Below are 17,226 nucleotides of genomic sequence, written 5' to 3'. Positions count from 1 at the left end.
AGAAACCCTAGGAGTAAGTGCAGTTTGTTTAAAAAACACAAAAGCAAAGATTCTGTTGTTCAGATAGCATAAGCATATATATGGTCGATTGTATGATTAAACTGGGTGCTGAATTTGTGTCTTTAAGTGTCTAAATAAGCAAAAACATGTCAAATTTGTTTCTCTTAGGGCAGAATTATAGGTTAAACACACACACACACACACACACACACACACACGTAGCATTTGTAAATCGGTCTACATGTAGGATTTATAGATGGCCCTAACCTCTGCCCCCACCCCAACCCCGCGTAGCACAGCCCCCTGGGAACCTTCCAGAGCTGAACCCCGCACAGGGCAGTGACTCTCTCCACCCCAGCCCTGGGGTCAGAGGCATAGGTCAGGATTGAGTCAGTGCTAGACTGCGTGGGACGTCGACCACCCGGGGTGGGAGGGGGACATTGCCTGCGCCTGCGGTTACAGACAACACAGGCGGGTGACGTGGGACCCCAGGGTCCCCAAGGACAGCCTCCTCTGGCTGCAGCAGTGGCCCAGCCGGGTCGGCAGGAGAATCCAGAATCTGCCGGGGGCGCCCGCAGCAGTGAGAGCCGGCCGGACCATCTAGAACGTGTTCAGAGAGCTCTGCATAGCTGAGTTGGGCCGAGCGTGGCGGGGGGCTGGGGATCACGCAGAGCCGGGGGTCCCCGTCGGGTTTCTCTGCTGGGAGAGTGGAGGGGCCGCCCCGCAGGGCTCTGGTCAGCGGAGGTGCCAAACTGCCCCCCGGACGTGGGGCCGCCTTTCTCTTCCACAGCCTGAGACCTGGCCGTTTGCTGCTGGAGGCCCCACCTCCACACGCACCCCTGCGCCTCACCGGTGGTGTCTGTCTCCTGCCCGTGCTTAGACGGCTGTGGGTTTGACAAGTAGCCGCCCTACACCCTACTGGGCGTTTTCCTGAATTCTTTCCTTTTATTCTTCCCGCCATCATCCCCTTGTTTCAGAAAGAAAAGCAAATCACATCCTTGTGCTTTCAGATGACTCTGACTGAGATACAAAACAAGGTGGTGAAGTACTTCAGCCATTCGGGATGGCAGCGGGCGGAGGCGGCACCCAGGACGGAGGGCACCAGACACTGGGCGGGGCTTGAGTGGACCCGTCCCTCGGGGGTCACCCGTCGAGCAGAGAACCCGTTGGACAAAAGGGGGAAGTTAATCCCACGTGAAGGAAGGCTGTTGAGTGAAAAGATAAAGGCCAGGGCCGAACGTTGCTTACTTACGATGAGTGTTGTATTGTGTCGAATAATAGGTCTCCTCTGCATTTAGAAATATTTTTGATTTGTTTTTATTTGAGAGAGAGAGAGAGCACGTGAGTGGGGAAGAGGGACAGAGGGAGAAGGAGAGAGAGAATCTAAATCAGGCTTCACGCTCAGCTCGGAGCCGAATGCGGGGCTTGATCCCACAACCCCAGGGTCGTGACCTGAGCTGAAATCAAGAGTCGGACACTCAACCAACTGAACCCCCACAGGCGCCCCAATATTTAGAAATATTTTTAAATAGACATTTATAATTGTGAGAGCTTTGCTTTATTGTGTTTAGCCCTAAAGTCAATATGGAAAAGGGAGTGGATTTTTACATCAGTCATCTTTCCCATATTTAGGCTTACAGAGATGAGAATTGGTACAAATATTATGAAGCCATAATTGCTTCAAGCACATTTGGACACGTGCATCACAGACGTGATTTGAGAATCAGGACACGTTGGGGCAGTGACACCCTGGGTCTCGGGTCATGGGCACCGACCCTCCTTGTGTATCTGAGTGTTTTACGTCTGTTACTTTATCAAGAAAATTCCATTACGTTTGACACACACCATCTTGATTGTGTTTGTTTTGCTGGTGGACATTTCGCTTATTGAAAACATGTTCTTTGTAAGGGTATGTTTTATATTTGTGGGAGAGTAATGGCATCAGGTCTCAGAAAGTCACTTTGTTTGGACAGAAGTCAGCGACTAGATTTCCCAAGCAATGAGCGTGTGCTTTCCGCACACCGTCCCGCGTGCTGCACGCCCCGACTCACTAGACCAGAAGGTGTGGGTGAGGTTTGGGGCCCGTCTGTCATCGGCACTCTACCCGGCTTCCCCCTGTGGCCACTCGAAGGAGTGGACGGCGCACCGTCTGATGCTACAGCAGGGAAGTCTGCACCAGGCGTGGGTGGAGGCCTTGGCTATCTCTCCACCGCCAGGTCCGCCCGCCGACCCCAGCCGCGGAGATAGGGAGGCTGTGTGACCCTATCATCGACCTGCAGCCACTGAGGGCACAGTGGTCGCTTTCACTATCTCGCTTTGACCCTGACCCTGAAGTGCCCTCATCCCTAAGGAGGGTGTCCTCAGTTCCAAGTGCAAGACACTGCTGGTTGCGAGGGGCATCTTGATTTTCAATATAAAAGCGTGAAAAGTGCACCCGTGATGAATAAACGTGGCAGCTAAACTGTATTTAACTGCTTACTCCTCCAGTAATAGGATTCTGTACTTGGCGAAGAACAGGACATTGCAGTTGGCCTCAAAGCGCGATGTGAAACAGAGACATGAGACCTGAATTTACAGCCGACGGACCGATCTATCGGGAAGTGCTTGCCCTTCCAAGTTCTACTCTCCTCTAGAATTAAATACGTAGATTTGAGAAAATGCCTTTTAAGCCACCTTTGGCTTCCTCTGCCACTTTAAACTTTGTGAATATAACAACTGAACAGTTTCCTGCCCAGCACTTGCTGGGTACCAGGCGCTGGTGAGGTCTGGGGACAGAAGGGTTTATAAGGCAAGAAGGTCCCTATTGTCAATTTACAGTGTGGTTGGGGGACGGTGTGTGTGAGGGGTAAGCCCATGGGGGGTGCGGACAGTGGCCACTTCTACAGGGGAGAGGAGTTCAAACCCGCCCTGTGGGAGGGGAAGGGAGCTGGAGAGGAGGGAAGGAGGCGGGGGAGGGGAGAAGAGGGAGGAAGGCTGAGATCAGAGCTGGGAGGAGGAAGCCAGTGGGGGTGGGGCTGGGCAGGGTCAGGTCCGCCCTCCGGACAACCCCCAGGACCCTGAGGGCAGGAGGCAGCCAGCAAGCCCCCTGCCCAGGGACAGCCTGGGTTTTGGCCTCACAGAAAAGGCGGTGGAAGTTTACTCCAGTCCCCGGAGCCTTCCTGATTCACGGCGTCCCCAGCAACACTGGAAATTACTTTCTTCTCAACTTTGTCAAGTTGACAATATGTCAATACGTTAGAAAATAGTATCTTATTCTTGTTTTGCTTCGTAGTTTTTCAATTACTAGTGAGTTTGAACAGGACTATTTGCTGTTAATAGTTACTTTATGAGACTGTTAGATCTCAGTCTGGGAAACAACAATTTAGTTTATTAACCAGCTGGTAGCATCAGCTTCACTGTGAAAATGAAAGCAAACTTCTCCGTCCTCCGTGTTATGGGTGCTGGTTACCAGCAAGCCTTTGTAGAACACTGGACATCACTTCATCGTGGGAACCAGGTTATAAATGTGGGCTGGTGGGATCTCACCCGTCCGCCCCCAGGCTGGGTTAAGGATGGAGACCCCAGGCTGGGTTAGGGGCGGAGACCCCAGGCTGGGTTAGGGGCGGAGACCCCCAGCTGGGTTAGGGGCGGAGACCCCAGGCTGGGTTAGGGGCGGAGACCCCAGGCTGGGTTAGGGGCTGAGACCCCAGGGTCATTTGGGCTGGAGGCTTCCAGAGACGTGGGGGCAGGGGTGGGGAGCAGAGGTGTGAACTCAGGAGGGCGGGTGTGAACTCGGGAGGGCTGGCCCCCACCTTCCCAAGTCCACGGAGGTCACCTTCAGCCCGGGCCTTCACCCCTGCCTACCTGCTGGCTGCCTGCCTGCCTCTGCCCCTCTCTCACTGTGAATCCGTGTCCATCTGATTCAGACCTGATGTTGTCAGGATAATAATTTATGGCTTCCTCACATGGCAACTCGTATCAGCACAGTTTCTGTTGCAAGTGCAGACCCACTGGAGCCCGGAACCTGGGAGGAGGGAAGTTGCGAGGCAGGACTTCCTGGTTCAGGTCAGCAGATCGGCGCTGCACGCAGCGTCACAGAGGGCATCGGCCTCCCGCCTCCCGCCCACCTGGCCCGGGGAGCGCCTGCTGGCCGGTCCAGCCATCCCCAGAAGCTTCTGTAGGGCTGGTGCGAGTCTCAAGGCCTCGGGCCCACTCTTTAGCCCCGCCCCCCAAGATCTGTCATTGCAGGGGAGCGGTGTGGCTGGAGAAATGCGCGGGGGAAGCTGGGCAGGTCAAACCCACCGGCTGTAAGACAAAGCTTGGGGGCAAAGCTGGGAGAGGGCAGCTCGGAGCCCGCGCTAAGGCAGAGGGGAGGGTGCCCACCTTTTTTTTTTTTTCTGCGTTTCCATTTTATTTAACAAACACTCACATAACAGTTTCTGCGTGCCAGGCATGTTGAAAGCACTTACACACAGTAACTTCGTTAAGCCTGGTTACCAGCACAATAAGCAGTATCAGTATTTCCTCTCTTTTATAGAAAAGGAAAGTGAAGCACAGAGAGGTTGGGTGCCTTGTCCCAGCTCACACAGCTAAGAAGTAAAAGCTATGTGTGGGCAGTGTGGCCCCGGAGCTCACAGCCCTGCCTCTGTGCTTGCCTCCTCTCTCTACACAGAAAAGAATGTAAAAGAGGAAAAAGGCCTCACAGCCCTAGCTGGAAACTCAGGAAACAAGCGAGGCCTGGGACAAAGTGATACAGCGCAGGGGTGGAGGCAAAGTCCAGGAATGAACGCTGGTGAGTCAGCAAACCCCAGCTCATGGCGCTGCTGGCGACCGGGCAGAGTGCAAACCTGGGAGACAGTCCCAGGCAGGAGCCTGGTGGCCTTTGCGTCAAGTCGGGGCGCGCGCTGGCCCCCGAGGCAGGTCAGGCTGCGCTGGGCACTATGCGGGCGGCTGGAGCGGTGTCCCAGGTTGCAGACTGAAGCGCAATGCCCTTTACGCAAAGACGAAAAGGAGGAACGAGCGCACTTGAGTAGTTGTGCGAATGTGCAGACCCTTCTGAAGGAGCCCAGGAGACGCTGGAGAGCGGGTGGCCTCTGACGGGTGGCGGGGCAGGGGGAGACCCCGAGGGGGGCAGAGCAGGCCCTCCCGCTGTGCGTGTCAGGGTCTATGCGAGCATCCCTACTGACTGGAGATACAGAAACCAAACCGTACCTACTCTATGCCCCTAAATCCCAAACGTAACAGGTACGTGCACCCCGGTGCTGCTCTGAGGGCCCTGACGGAGCAGAGGGGAGGCCGGGGGATGTCGGTGTCTGTCTGCCCGTCCCCCCAGGGCTGCAGAATTCGAGAAAAAGCCAGGTTAGGCGGCCATTCCCTCCACTCGCTCAGACGGTCGCTGGCTTCTGAGCGCAGGCAGTGATGTGTAGCTGATCTATTTTAGCTGAGGTGATGTGCGATTGCCTTTGTGTGAAAACCCATCTCCTGGAGCAAGAGAATGCCTGCAAGCCCAGGCAGAGAAGACTGGCCAGAATCCAGAACGTTCCGCAGAACACCCACCCTGAACGAAGGCTGTCTCTCAGACCTGGAAAGTGAACAGGGGAGTGATTATCTGCCACATGTTTACAAGAAGAAAGATGTAGTACAGCTATCTTGTTGATAAAACATTGCATCTTTTTTAAAATACTTTATTTTTATTTTTAAGAGAGAGAAAGACAGAGAGTGAGTAGGGGAGGGGCAGAGAGAGAAGGAGACACAGAATCTGAAGCAGCTCCAGGCTCTGAGCTGTCAGCACAGAGCCCGACGCGGGGCTCGAACCCACGAACCGTGAGATCATGACCTGAGCCGAAGTCGGCCGGTCAAGCGACCTAGCCCCCGGGCGCCCTGGTGAAGCTACATCTTAAGCCACGGGTGTTGTTGGTTTTGTTTGCAGGATGCAGACACCGGCGCAGGGGAGCCCAGCAGGAGGAGGAGCCCCCACCACCTCTCCCGGGAGGCCTCGGAGGACAGCGACGTGTTCGGTACGTGGCGTGGTAGACATGGCTTCCTGTGACATCTGTGTGCACGTGCGCTCCTTGGGGAGGGTGTTAACTTTACAAACACATGAGTTGCCCGTGACTCTGCTCCTGGTGTTAAGGATGCAGAGTCCCCCGAAACGTGGGGCTACGTCCCCTTCATCAGCCGCCTGACGCCTGTTCTCCCCAAGGGGACGCCTGGTGGCCTGTCCCCGTCGGGTTCTGGGTTGTGGGGTTGTGTGCCTGTCTGTGCACACACACCCCTCCCAGACGCACCCTAACAGGGAAGTGAAACGGTCCCAAAGCCTCGATACTTGAACCACAAGGAATGACTCAGGAGGTGCTGGAAAATAACCGTTTTCTATAAAAGTTTACATTTTGTGGAGCCCCGCTGACAACATCGCCTTTATATATACGTTATTCGTTATTTATTTCCATTTCTGCACCGCCCCCTCCCTCACCCTGAGAATAAACGAGTTCGCGTTTGATTTTACATTAAAAAATCCCCTTTCCCATGTGACCGCGATGCTCTGTGACTTGCCCAGATCCGCGGCTCAGCAGATCTGTCCGTGCGCCTGCTGGGTTCTCTTCTCCAAGAATTCCGCAGGAGGAGGGGCCAGGAGCCAGCAGACCAGCCAGGGCCCTGAGGTGTGTGGGGTGGGGGGGGTAGAGGAGAGGAGGAGGGAGCGGTTTTCCGGCGACTGAAGGAAGCCTCCAGCACCTGTGTGTTACGATGCTTGTGGACGGGCCTCTCGCCACGTCCCCGGGCCTGGCCGCTGCTTCCCTATGGACAGGGGTTCTTTGTTCCTTGGTTCTCAGGCAGGAGAAGCCTCCCCAATTTCTGTTCCAGGTTTGCTTGCTCTTTTTCAAATATCCCTTCTGTTTCTACGATCCTGCCTGGAGTAAGCACTCGCAGTTACAGAGGCACCACTGCCCACACCCTCAGGGTCTTAACTGTAATGACAGTCAACACAGCCCAAAGCCCCAGACCCTGAAAACAAGGAAGATGAGTTTAATGGAAGCCAGTCGGGTCAGTGCCACATGAATCAATACCCGCTTGGTTACATGTGCCGCGCGTCGATTTTCATGGGTGTTGGGGGGTGCATAGACGTTGCCTCCCGGGTGGGCTCTCCAGGCCTTAGGGTCAGAGGCGGGGGCAGGAGGGCAGCTCGTGAGGCCCCCCTGTGCCTTCTGAACGCAGAGGGAGGGCAGTCTGCAGATTCAAAGGACCGTCTGAGCGACAAAGATTTTGAGAAGAAGTCTGTCTGTGAACTTCTAAAAGAAAGGTTTCTCTAGACTATTTCTCTCCTCCTATATTCCAACTCTGTGTATATATATATGAACACGTAAAAGAAAATGACAAAATAAGTGTCCAAATTTAAGCTTTCTATATGATAAGAATACCTTTTAGAATGATTTGGCCAAGCTTACTTATTATTTTTTAAAGTTTATTTTGAGAGAGAGAGTGATGGGAGGAAGGGCAGAGAGAGAGAGAGAGAGAGAGAGAGAGAGAGAACCCCAAGCAGGATCCAGGCTCTGTGGTGTCAGCACGGAGCCTGATGTGGGGCTTGAACCCACGAACTGTGAGATCATCATCTGAGCCGAGATCAAGAGTCGATCACAACGAGCCACCCAGGCGCCCAAAGCTCACGTATCTTTAAAGCGAACCGTCCTCCTCATTGTTCCCCTGCGTAACGGTTTTCAGGGTCGTTGATAACAGCGTCCGTCGCCTCTTACGGTCACACACACGCTGCACGCGTGTGCATACGCACATATGTGGCATGGATGCGTGCAGTGTGAGAAAGGCCTTCTATAACAAGCGTTGCCTTAAACTGCTGCAGGCACGGAACGATTCAGAAGCTCTTTTCAAGGCCGCTGTCTCTCTCGCTCTCTCAGAGGCTCAGCTTGCACAGCGGGTCCCTGCACCGGCGGTGAAAACCAGCGGAAGTGAGCGTAGCTCAGTCGTGTCACAAGCGTAGCCTTGCCTCCTGGTGGGAAGGGTAAAGGCCCAGGCCCCTCGGCCTGTTTGGTTTCCTGGGACTTGCGGGGCCCAGAGCCCTGGAGGTGCTCACGGCTGTGCTGTCCAGAGCCAGCCACCCCCACGTGCTCAGGGGGGAGTTCCCGAGTCCTCGCCTCCTCGCACGCGCCGCCGGCACCGGAGCCTGGCGGAGTCCTCACAGGGGAGGGGTGACGACACCCGCCCGTCTGACGGGGCCTCCCGGCGCCCGCCGCCCTGTGCGCAGCGAGCCTGACTCAGACCGGGAGGCCCTGCCGCGCGGCCGGGCCCTTGCTCTCCGCCTGACCTGACGAGAGCCCCCCACTCCTGGCCACTCCCAGCGCCGTCCTGGGCCACAAGGGAACCCGGCTGGAGGCCCAGAGGGACGAGGAAACGGAAGCCAACGGGATCCTGCCTCCCGGGCTTCACTGTGTAACCTTGGAAAGTACGTATGAGAACTGGTTCTCAATCACAAGCGTTCGGGGCACCTGGAGAGCGTCCGACTTCGGCTCAGGTCATGATCTCTCGGTTGGTGAGTTCGAGCCCTGCGTCAGGCTCTGTGCTGACAGCTCGGAGCCTGGAGCAGCTTCAGATTCTGTGTCTCCCTCTCTCTCTGCCCCTCCCCCACTCACACTCTGTCTCTCAAAAATAAATTAAAAACATTAAAATTTTTTAAAATAATAAATTACAAAGTGTACAAAGTCACCCCCCAGTGGAGTGAGCGGCTGTGTCCCACTCCGCCTGACCGGATGGAAGTTCCCCGAGCATGACAGAACGCCGTGCTTCCGCGACGCTCCGTGAACCCTGAGTCACCGGCACCGGCTTAGCAGTAGCCTCCAGGCTCCTACCGGTCATGTTGTCCGCGTGTGAGAGGAATGCTCCTTATCTCCAACCTGACGCGTCCCTGCGGGGTGTACGCCGTCAAGGTCTCCGTGAACGTCGGGAAAACAGGTTCGTGCTGCCGCTGCTAAGAGCCCTGCATTAAGGACGGAATCAGCGACCAAGAGACGTTCGCAGCTGCCGCAGTGCCAGGGCCCTGACGCCGCACACTCAGAACCACCAAGGGCAGAGCGAACACCTCTGTGACGGCCAGGGCCATTACGTAGCAACGCACCGAAGACTTTATTGACCTTTCCATGTCATGGGAAAATTGCAGCGAAGGATTGCTGCTTCTTCCCAACCGTGTGCAGGACTGTTTGCCTGGTTACCCGAAGGGGAAGAAAACACGTCACCTAGGGGACACTGTGTTGTCTGAGCTTTGGGGAACCAGGTTATTTTGTGGTTTTTGAGCTTTTTTTTGAACCACACACTGACACATGTCATACACAACCCTTGTCATTTGAAGCCCGGTCAGCGAGGGCCGTGCCGTCCAGCCCTCCCTCCAGAGTTCACCAGCTCCAGGGCTGAGACGGGACTGAAACAACGCAGTTGCCGTTAGCAGACGCTTGGGTCTCCTCACGACCTCCAAAAGAGGGCACCCCTGCTCTTTCCAGACAACCGTGGCTCCTTCCAGACGCGACCTGCATCGCAAGGGTCCAAGCAGAAGCGACCAGTACCCAGCACGTTAGGGGAATTCCGGTGCGGCTGTGCAGCGTGTCAGGCTCAGGAGAACATGGCCTGCCGCCTCGGTGCGGAACACGGCTCCTGTGAGGACCTGCCGCCAGCCCGGGGCTCAAATAGCGGAGGTACGAGTTGCCATGTTTAATGGTAAGCCAGAAAGTACTCGGATTAGAAATGGTCAAGTTTATGCAAGTATCTGCACTGTAGCTGTACGTGTGTGTATATGTGTATCTTGGTCACAAAGCTTGAGTTGGCCCACATTAAGAAAACACACCAGGAAAGAATAAAATATAAAAAGTGCAGAGTGAAGGTCAACTAAAGACCATGTGTCGGCCCTACAGCAGTTGCTGATGCTTGAACTTGACATTGAACCTGGAGATTCCCAGATGCTCAAGTGGAAAGTGGACTTGGTCCATTTTTTTTAATTTCTCCTTTTACGTGGGAGGAAATACGACTGCACCACCTGTCAGCTGTGTAATCTCCACCCGCGTTCTCCTCTCTTGTGTCTCGGTCCCCCCCCCCCCGAGGCGGGCGGGGTAGGGCAGAACTACCTATAACTAACGAACGAGCTCACAAACGTGCATGTGTCCGCACTCCCGTCTCCCACAGGGACCGTCAGCCCTTCCCGTCCCAACGGAGGCTCCGTGCCTTCCTCAAGGGATGCACAGCTGTGTTCCGCCAATTGTAGAATCTTTCCCCTGTTTACGTTGTCGTCTCAGATAATCACGTGGCCGTCACCCACCTCAGGTTCTTGTACGGCAAACGTGCTGGTTAGTTCCATTGAAATAAAGTGGATAATGCGCTTCCTCGCGGCCGGGCACGCGGCTTGACGCACACATGCTCCTTGTGGCCTCGCCTTGTGGGTCTCCTGCGTGGCTCCCACACACCCCTGCTGGACCTCCAGGGCCCAGGGGTGTGGGCGCCCCTCCTGGCAGGAGGATCAGTGAGAGCGTGAGCGGGGGAGGAGGTGCGGCAGACAGACCGATACATGACCGTATCTGGACACAGGTGGATTTTCACATAGCGTTAAAAAAAAATCAATACTCTTTTTGTTTCCAAGGCCTTTCCACGAGGAAATCTTTTGGGGATGTTTTGTCAAGGAATATTTGTATTTATTCGATCCCGATGAGGAGACTCAGCTACAAACCTGGGGAGTAGTCATTACTGATAGAGGGTGCTGTCTCAACTCGGGAATGACTCTGTGCCTTCCTGGTTCTGCTCGTTAACGGGGCGTCTGGGGCGGCCCTCGGTGCCCTCCAAGAATGGCTGTTGTGCAGCCCACTCGCTCTCGGGATGCTGGACGCTGGCTTTGGTTGCTAATTGTGGTTTGGTTGCTGCCCACGCCCCCTTACCCATATGCACACCAGGAGCAGATGGTACTGAGCGTGTCTTTGGGGGTAGAAAGAAGCCGCAGAGTCAAACCACAGGTTGAGAACTTGAGGAAACACTGGAAATCGTCCTGTCTGACTCGCTGCAGAGACGAGGGCCTCACTGTCAGGACGGTTAGAGGCCCGGAGGTCACAGAGACAGGACCGGAGCCCCTGGCCCTGCTCCGAGCTCCGCCGAGGCCACAGTGACTTGTCCCGGGGGCCCTAGGAGAACAGAGGCAGCTTTCATTTCTGTTTGACAGACGTGTTAAAACAGCAAAATGTCATACAAATTACTGTGTGCATTTCAGTGACTGTGGTGGTGCTTTCATCTCTCAGACCCACAGTCACCTGTGAAGCTTAACGCTGGGTCCTGGCAGCTCCCGGGCTGCCCGTTGGGCCCCCGCCAAAGCCCGTTCCCCGTGGAACGGACTCACGTCATTCCATGTGCTTCTTACGCGCTCGCAGGGGGTGTGAGTGGGGCGGCGCGCGGAGGCACCTGCCGCGACTGTGGGCGCTCAGGCACCCCCGGGAAGTCTGCTCCAGGCGGCAGCCCCAGCACCAGCAGCTGGACATGTGGGTTGGCTTCTAGCAACTTCAGGGAGGCGGCGTCGAGCATCTAGGAGTGTGGACCCCAGGCCTCTGGGCAGGACACGCAGCCCAAGCAGCCAAGCCCTGGGCTGTTGTGACGAGTCAAGGGCGTCAGAGAGAAGCCGCACCAGACGGAGCTCCGCAGGGAGGAGCAGGACCGCTGGTCTCCACCAGGGTGCGCCTGCCCCCGCGGGTCTGGCCTTCGGTCGTCTCTATGCACATGTGACACTTGGGTGTGCAGCGTTTACACGTGGGTGTGTGGACGTGCGAGCACCGTCTTCCCCGAGACAGAGAAGTCTGAGGAAGGCAGCGGGCGAGCAGGACGGGATGGAGGCCGGGCGCTCCCCAGTTCTGGCCGGACTCCGGGCCTCCCTGTCCTCTGCCAGGCGGACAGCAGTGTGGCCGGTGCGCCTCTGATGGCAGCGCCGTCCCTAATGCCCCCGGGACCCTAGCCGGCTGGTCTAGCTCCTAGAATAGGTCTTCCCCACCTACCTGTCCGCCACTGCGGTCCAAGCCGCCATCGGCCCTCACCTGGATGGTTCTGGGAGCCCCCCCAGCTCCTCCTTCCATCCAGACCCCCGCCCTCATGCCCAGCCCAGTGCACGCCCCTCCCGGTTCAGAGCCCACCCTCGCCACCGTCTGTGGCCCCCAGTGGGCCCAGGGGCCTCTGACTGCACGTGCTCCACGGCCCTGCCTCCCTCACCCACCTGCTCTCTGTTCCTGAGCACCGGTCCTTTGCACAGGCTGTGCCCTCCCCCTGGAACACCCTTCCCCAGACACCTGGAGGCAGTCTCCCCACCTTCCGGTCTGTGCCCCAATGTCCCCTTCGCAGTGAGGACTCCAGTGACAGGCCTCCTGGGAGGAGGGCTGCGTTGGGACGGGTGGGCTGCGCCAGCCTGCCCAGCAGACACCGGAATCCCGAGCGTGAGGTCACGGCGATACCCGAGTCACCGCCAGCAAGGTCAGGCAGCTCTCCTCTCGGCCGTGACTCAGACACCGGGCTGCTTCCCCTGGTGCATGGGGAGCCGGAGGGTGGCTCATAGGCAGGGAGGCAGCGTTCATGCCTTCCACCGACACTCCACGGGCCGGGAGGAGTCACCCAACCCGGCACACAAGCCCATCACTTGGCCCTGTCTGGCCGGGACAGGGTGACACTGCCCCCTGCTGTCTGGTGTTGGGCTCACCACGCACTGTATGTCGTCTGCATCCCCGGCACCCATGGAAGGTGAGCTCCATGTGACAGACACAGGGGCATCCGTGTCCTCACTGAGGGCCGGGCCCTCGTGGCTTAGTCCACATCTGGTGGTAACAGTGATCCATGGGACGCCCCCCACCCTGCCGCCCCCTTCTCCGAAAACTGCTCTGTTCCAGGGTCAATGACGCTCGGACAGCAGGTCCTCAACCTGAGTTTTTCCTTCGTGAGAGGCTCTGCCTCGTGTGTATAAACATTGTGCATCAGAACACGCCTGTACATGTGCACAGGCGCATAAGTATTATGTATCAGAACACGTGTGTGCGTGTACACGTGTGCATAAGTGTCGTGAGTCAGAACACGTGTGCACAAGCACTGTGTGTCAGAACACACATGTGCACTGGGTGGCTGCTTGCGTGCACGCTCGTGTGCACAGTGTTCTTCCCGCTGACAGAGTGTCCCTGAAACTCCGGGAGTGGCTTCGGTCCCTTGGGGTTAGGAGATGCCAGGACGGCCTCCGTCCCGTGTCCCCGTGAGAACGACCATCCGCGGACGTGCTTCGTAGTCTGTGGTCGAGTTGGTCTCACCTGTCCGTATAAATTCCACATCCTGGTGATACCCTGGGCCATGCGGCCCCTGTGGGGCGGCCCCCAGCTGAGCAGCTCGGTCCCACCTTCTGGCGAAGGGGTGCTGCATCCGGGAGGAGGCTGGGAGGCGGCCGTGCTCGTGGCAAGGTCCAAGCCCAGGCCACCTGCGCCCCCCGGAGGCTCACTGCGGAAGGAGTGGCTCTCGCGTGCACCACGAGCTTGCTGAGCGCCCGGAGTTGCAGCGGCCTGGGGGTGGCTGCCCTGTGCACTTGCCCCCACTGGTCATGGCCTTCGCTGTAAAATGGGCAGCCCGAGTCACTCGAGGCCATCGGAGCCACAATAGGACAGCTGACAGACTCCCAGAACAAAGAGGGAACACAGACCTTACAGACGCACAAACAGCATCTGTGATGGGCTCTGGCCAGTGGACAGCACCGGGTCCCAGCCGAGACCCGGGGACTCGGGACCCTCCGGGCCTGGGTCTGTGGATTCCATCATGTGGCCCCTGCGGGGCTCCTGGGTCTCGGGTCCCCAGTGTGCAAGCACCCTCCCCAGTAAAAGTCACATTTCTCGTCTCCGCCGCACGCCCAGCCCAGACTCACTCGCGGGCTGCCCTCGGGAGCTGCCGTGCGGCTGTGGCCCATGTCCTCCTGATGCCTCGGCACCCGGAGCGGGTCCAGGGGCCCGGGGCCCGCCTGCAGGCAGAGCCGCGGGTCGGGAGGGGGCCTGACCCGGCCGTGCTCCCCTCCGTGTGGATCTGCAGGGTGAGCCTGTCCGCGTCCTCGCTGCCACCAGGAGCGTCACCATCGATATTTTCTAAGTTGAAGGCAGGAAGGAAGTCCTTAGGAAGGAGGTGCCTCACCACTGCTGCGCTCCGGTTCTCGCGGCGCCGCGGGCCAGACGCAGCCCCGGGCGCTGTCCTTCCCCAGCACGCAGACCGGCCCCCCCTGCCCACGCCGCTGGGGTCTGGGCCGTGCTTAGCAGGTGCGCGCCAACTGGTTCTGTCCCGCAGCTGTGGTGTGTGGTGCACTAGGAAGCCGTCCGTGGTCCGCCCGCGCCCCTGTCCCCACCGCACCCGAGGGCCCAGTGGCCACAGCCCCCGGGCTCACAGCAGCTGAAGGGCAGTGGTTCAGGCGGGCTTCCTGCTGAGCAGAGTGTCCCCATGCTCTGGATCCAAAGCAGCAGCCCCGCGTCTGCCTGGCAGGTGACAGGTGACAGCTGTGATCTGGCGACCGGCGGGCTTCTAACGTAGATGACGAACACGGCACGGTGCCAGCAGCCTGAGGCTCCTGTGCGGGGGGGTCAGAGGCGGCTGGGACACTGACCCCCGGACTCTGCAGACTGTGAAAGTGTGCACAGCAGGGCTCCCCCACCTGCCCTGTCTCCCTAACACCGAGGCCTCGGACCTCCGCCTCTGGCTGAAGCGTTCGTATTTCAGTTACTGCAAACAACCAGCTCAACGTGCAGTTTCTCTTTCCCGGAAACTTTAAGAACCAAAGGCACCATGAGCACGTGCTGTAACCAGCGGTCCCTGAAGCGGAACGTGACGCTGCGTCCCGTGGCGTGCCTCACGTGGGGGGGCGAGGGGGTGGACACCTGGCTCCCGACGGGAACGCTCCGTAACGTTCACGCAACAGCCGCCCCTCGGGTTCCGGCCCATCTCTGGGGCCTCAGGCCTGCGCAGCGCCAGCCGCAACGGAGTGGCGTTCGGTGCTCACACTCACACACACGTGCACTGACACGCTCATACTTGCATGGGCACTGATACAAACACATGTGCACGGACACAAATGTGCACAGACACACGTGCACCAACACACTCTCACCCTCACACATGCTCACATTCACGTGCACTGACATACACGTGCAGGACATACATCACCCTCATGCATGCTCACACACACATGCACTGACAGACATGCTCACCCTCAACTGTGCTCACATTCACACATTCACACATGTGCACTAACATGCACCCTCATACATGTTCCCACTAACACATGCACTGGCACTCATGCAGGGAGACACACATGTGCTCACACTTACACACGTGCATGGACACGCATACTCACATGTTCCCTGACACACTCGTGCCCGCTCGTGTGTGCACTGACTCACACATGTGTGGACACACACTCACACGTTCTCACATGTGCCCACATTCACACACATGCACTAATACACTCACCCTCACATGCTTACACTCATGTGCACTGACACACATGCTCACCCCTACACATGCTCACACTCACACACACTCCGTAGGGGCTCTCCCCACAACTCTGAGCTGGGTCAGAGGCCCGCGGGTGGAGGCCCCCTGTCTGCAGGCAGGGGGCTGCCGTGTGGACCGTGAGGCTCTGGGCACGAGGAGCGAGCTCCACGCCAGCTGTGCAGAGGGCTTCCTGGTGGCCTCCCTGTAGGCACTGCTTTGCCTGAACCAAAGATTAAAGGGCTTTAGTAGGATCAGGGTGTCTGTGCTCTAAGGGCCCGCTCCGCAGAGCATGGTAGCTGTTGGGGCTGTTTGTCCTGCGAATCGACGGGCAGGACGTTTATCCTGTGGACTTGGGGGCCCCCTCGGGCGATTCTCTCTTGAGCAGTGGCTCCGGCTCCTGCTTTTCCAGTGCGTAGGAACCCGCCTCACCCTTCAGGCGTGCTGTCTGGTCCCCCAGGTCACTCTTAGTCACCGTCGGTACAATTGAATCAGAGAAATAAATACCTGAGATCCTGGGGGGTGGGGAGCCAGCTTGGGGGGGGGGGACAAAGAGAAAGTTTGGAAGACTTGGGCCGTCAGGCGGGGTGGGAGCCCGAGGGGGACAGACGTTAGCACCACGGCGTGTCTTCTGCACATGCTCCCTGGACTCCATAAATGTTCTCCCAAAGTCTAGATCCCTGGGATGATCGGCGGCATTTTGACGCACTGACCACTGACCATGCCTTTGAAGTTCCGTACAAACCGGCATGAATTCTTCAAAGGCTGTAATTTCTAAGCCATTCACACAGAATCCGCAGTGTGTGCACAGCTGGGGCCCTGTCATCGAGTACGCGGGTGACACGGTAGCCGGCTGCCGGCTCCCACAAACCTCACGAAGGGGGAAATACATAGTTTGACATTTAAAATATAAATAGGATGCTATCTTCGTGTTTCAGAGCCCGAGTTTAGCTTCAGAAATGATAACAGATTATGTGAGTCTTCAAGTCTTTTTTTTGCCACCGCGCCTGTCCTCGGCCAGAAGGGGAGGGCTGACTGCCAGCCCGTCTCAGTGAGTCAGCAGCTCGCAGGTTTGGAGATGCTTCTGCGGGGCAGGGTGCTCTGGGGACACGCAGCTTCTCGGAGTCGGGAGAGGACGAGGTGCGGGAACAGAACTGCTCCAGGAAAGCACGTCAGCTTTGTCGTTGCTGCGTCCCCGTGCTCAGAGCGTCCGCACTGACCGCACCCGCGCTCGGGAAACCCGAAACGGTGCCTGTTTCCGTGGCTGCAGGGGTGGGCTCGCGAGGCTGGACCCCGTCCTGCATCCTGCCCTCACCGGGGAGACACGTGGCGGGGGGCTGTCTGCCCAGCAGGATGTGCTCGAACGGGCAGAGCGGGCCCGCCTCCACGGCGCTCCGGCAGCACTAGGTGTTTCGCTCATTCAGCAAGAAGCTCCCATGTCTGTGAACGTCCCAAACGGCCAGGGCGACGGCCCGCTGGCCAACGTCTCTGGCGCTTCTGGGGCACAGCGGCCGCAAGTCTCCTCACCGCCGCCGCCGCGAGGAAAACGGAGGGGAGCTGTGTGCCCAGGTCTCTCAGGGGCCCCGGAGGGGAGCTGTGTGCCCGCGTCTGTCGGGGGCCCCGGAGGGGAGCTGTGTGCCCGCGTCTGTCGGGGGCTCGGGGAGGGGAGGCCCAGCAGGGGGCCGGCCCAGCAGGGCTGGAGGGGGAGCACGGCGGGGGACGGACAGCGGAGCT

General features: G+C 58.0%; 1 protein-coding gene across 3 annotated transcripts in view; it reads left to right on the top strand.

Annotated features, from left to right (window-relative positions):
• Positions 1-17,226, top strand: part of MBP (myelin basic protein) — an 88,649-nt gene that overhangs the window by 17,288 nt on the left and 54,135 nt on the right. For all 3 annotated transcript variants that reach the window (XM_077752696.1, XM_077752695.1, XM_077752698.1), the window contains exon 2: positions 5,909-5,996. In XM_077752696.1, coding sequence (XP_077608822.1) covers positions 5,909-5,996 — 88 coding nt within the window. The remainder of the gene's footprint in view (positions 1-5,908; positions 5,997-17,226) is intronic.

This window comes from Crocuta crocuta, unplaced genomic scaffold, assembly GCF_008692635.1.
Source record: "Crocuta crocuta isolate KB4526 unplaced genomic scaffold, BGI_CrCroc_1.0 scaffold101, whole genome shotgun sequence".
In the NCBI taxonomy this organism is placed as follows: domain Eukaryota; kingdom Metazoa; phylum Chordata; class Mammalia; order Carnivora; family Hyaenidae; genus Crocuta; species Crocuta crocuta.
This window is presented reverse-complemented; position numbering and strand designations above follow the sequence as displayed.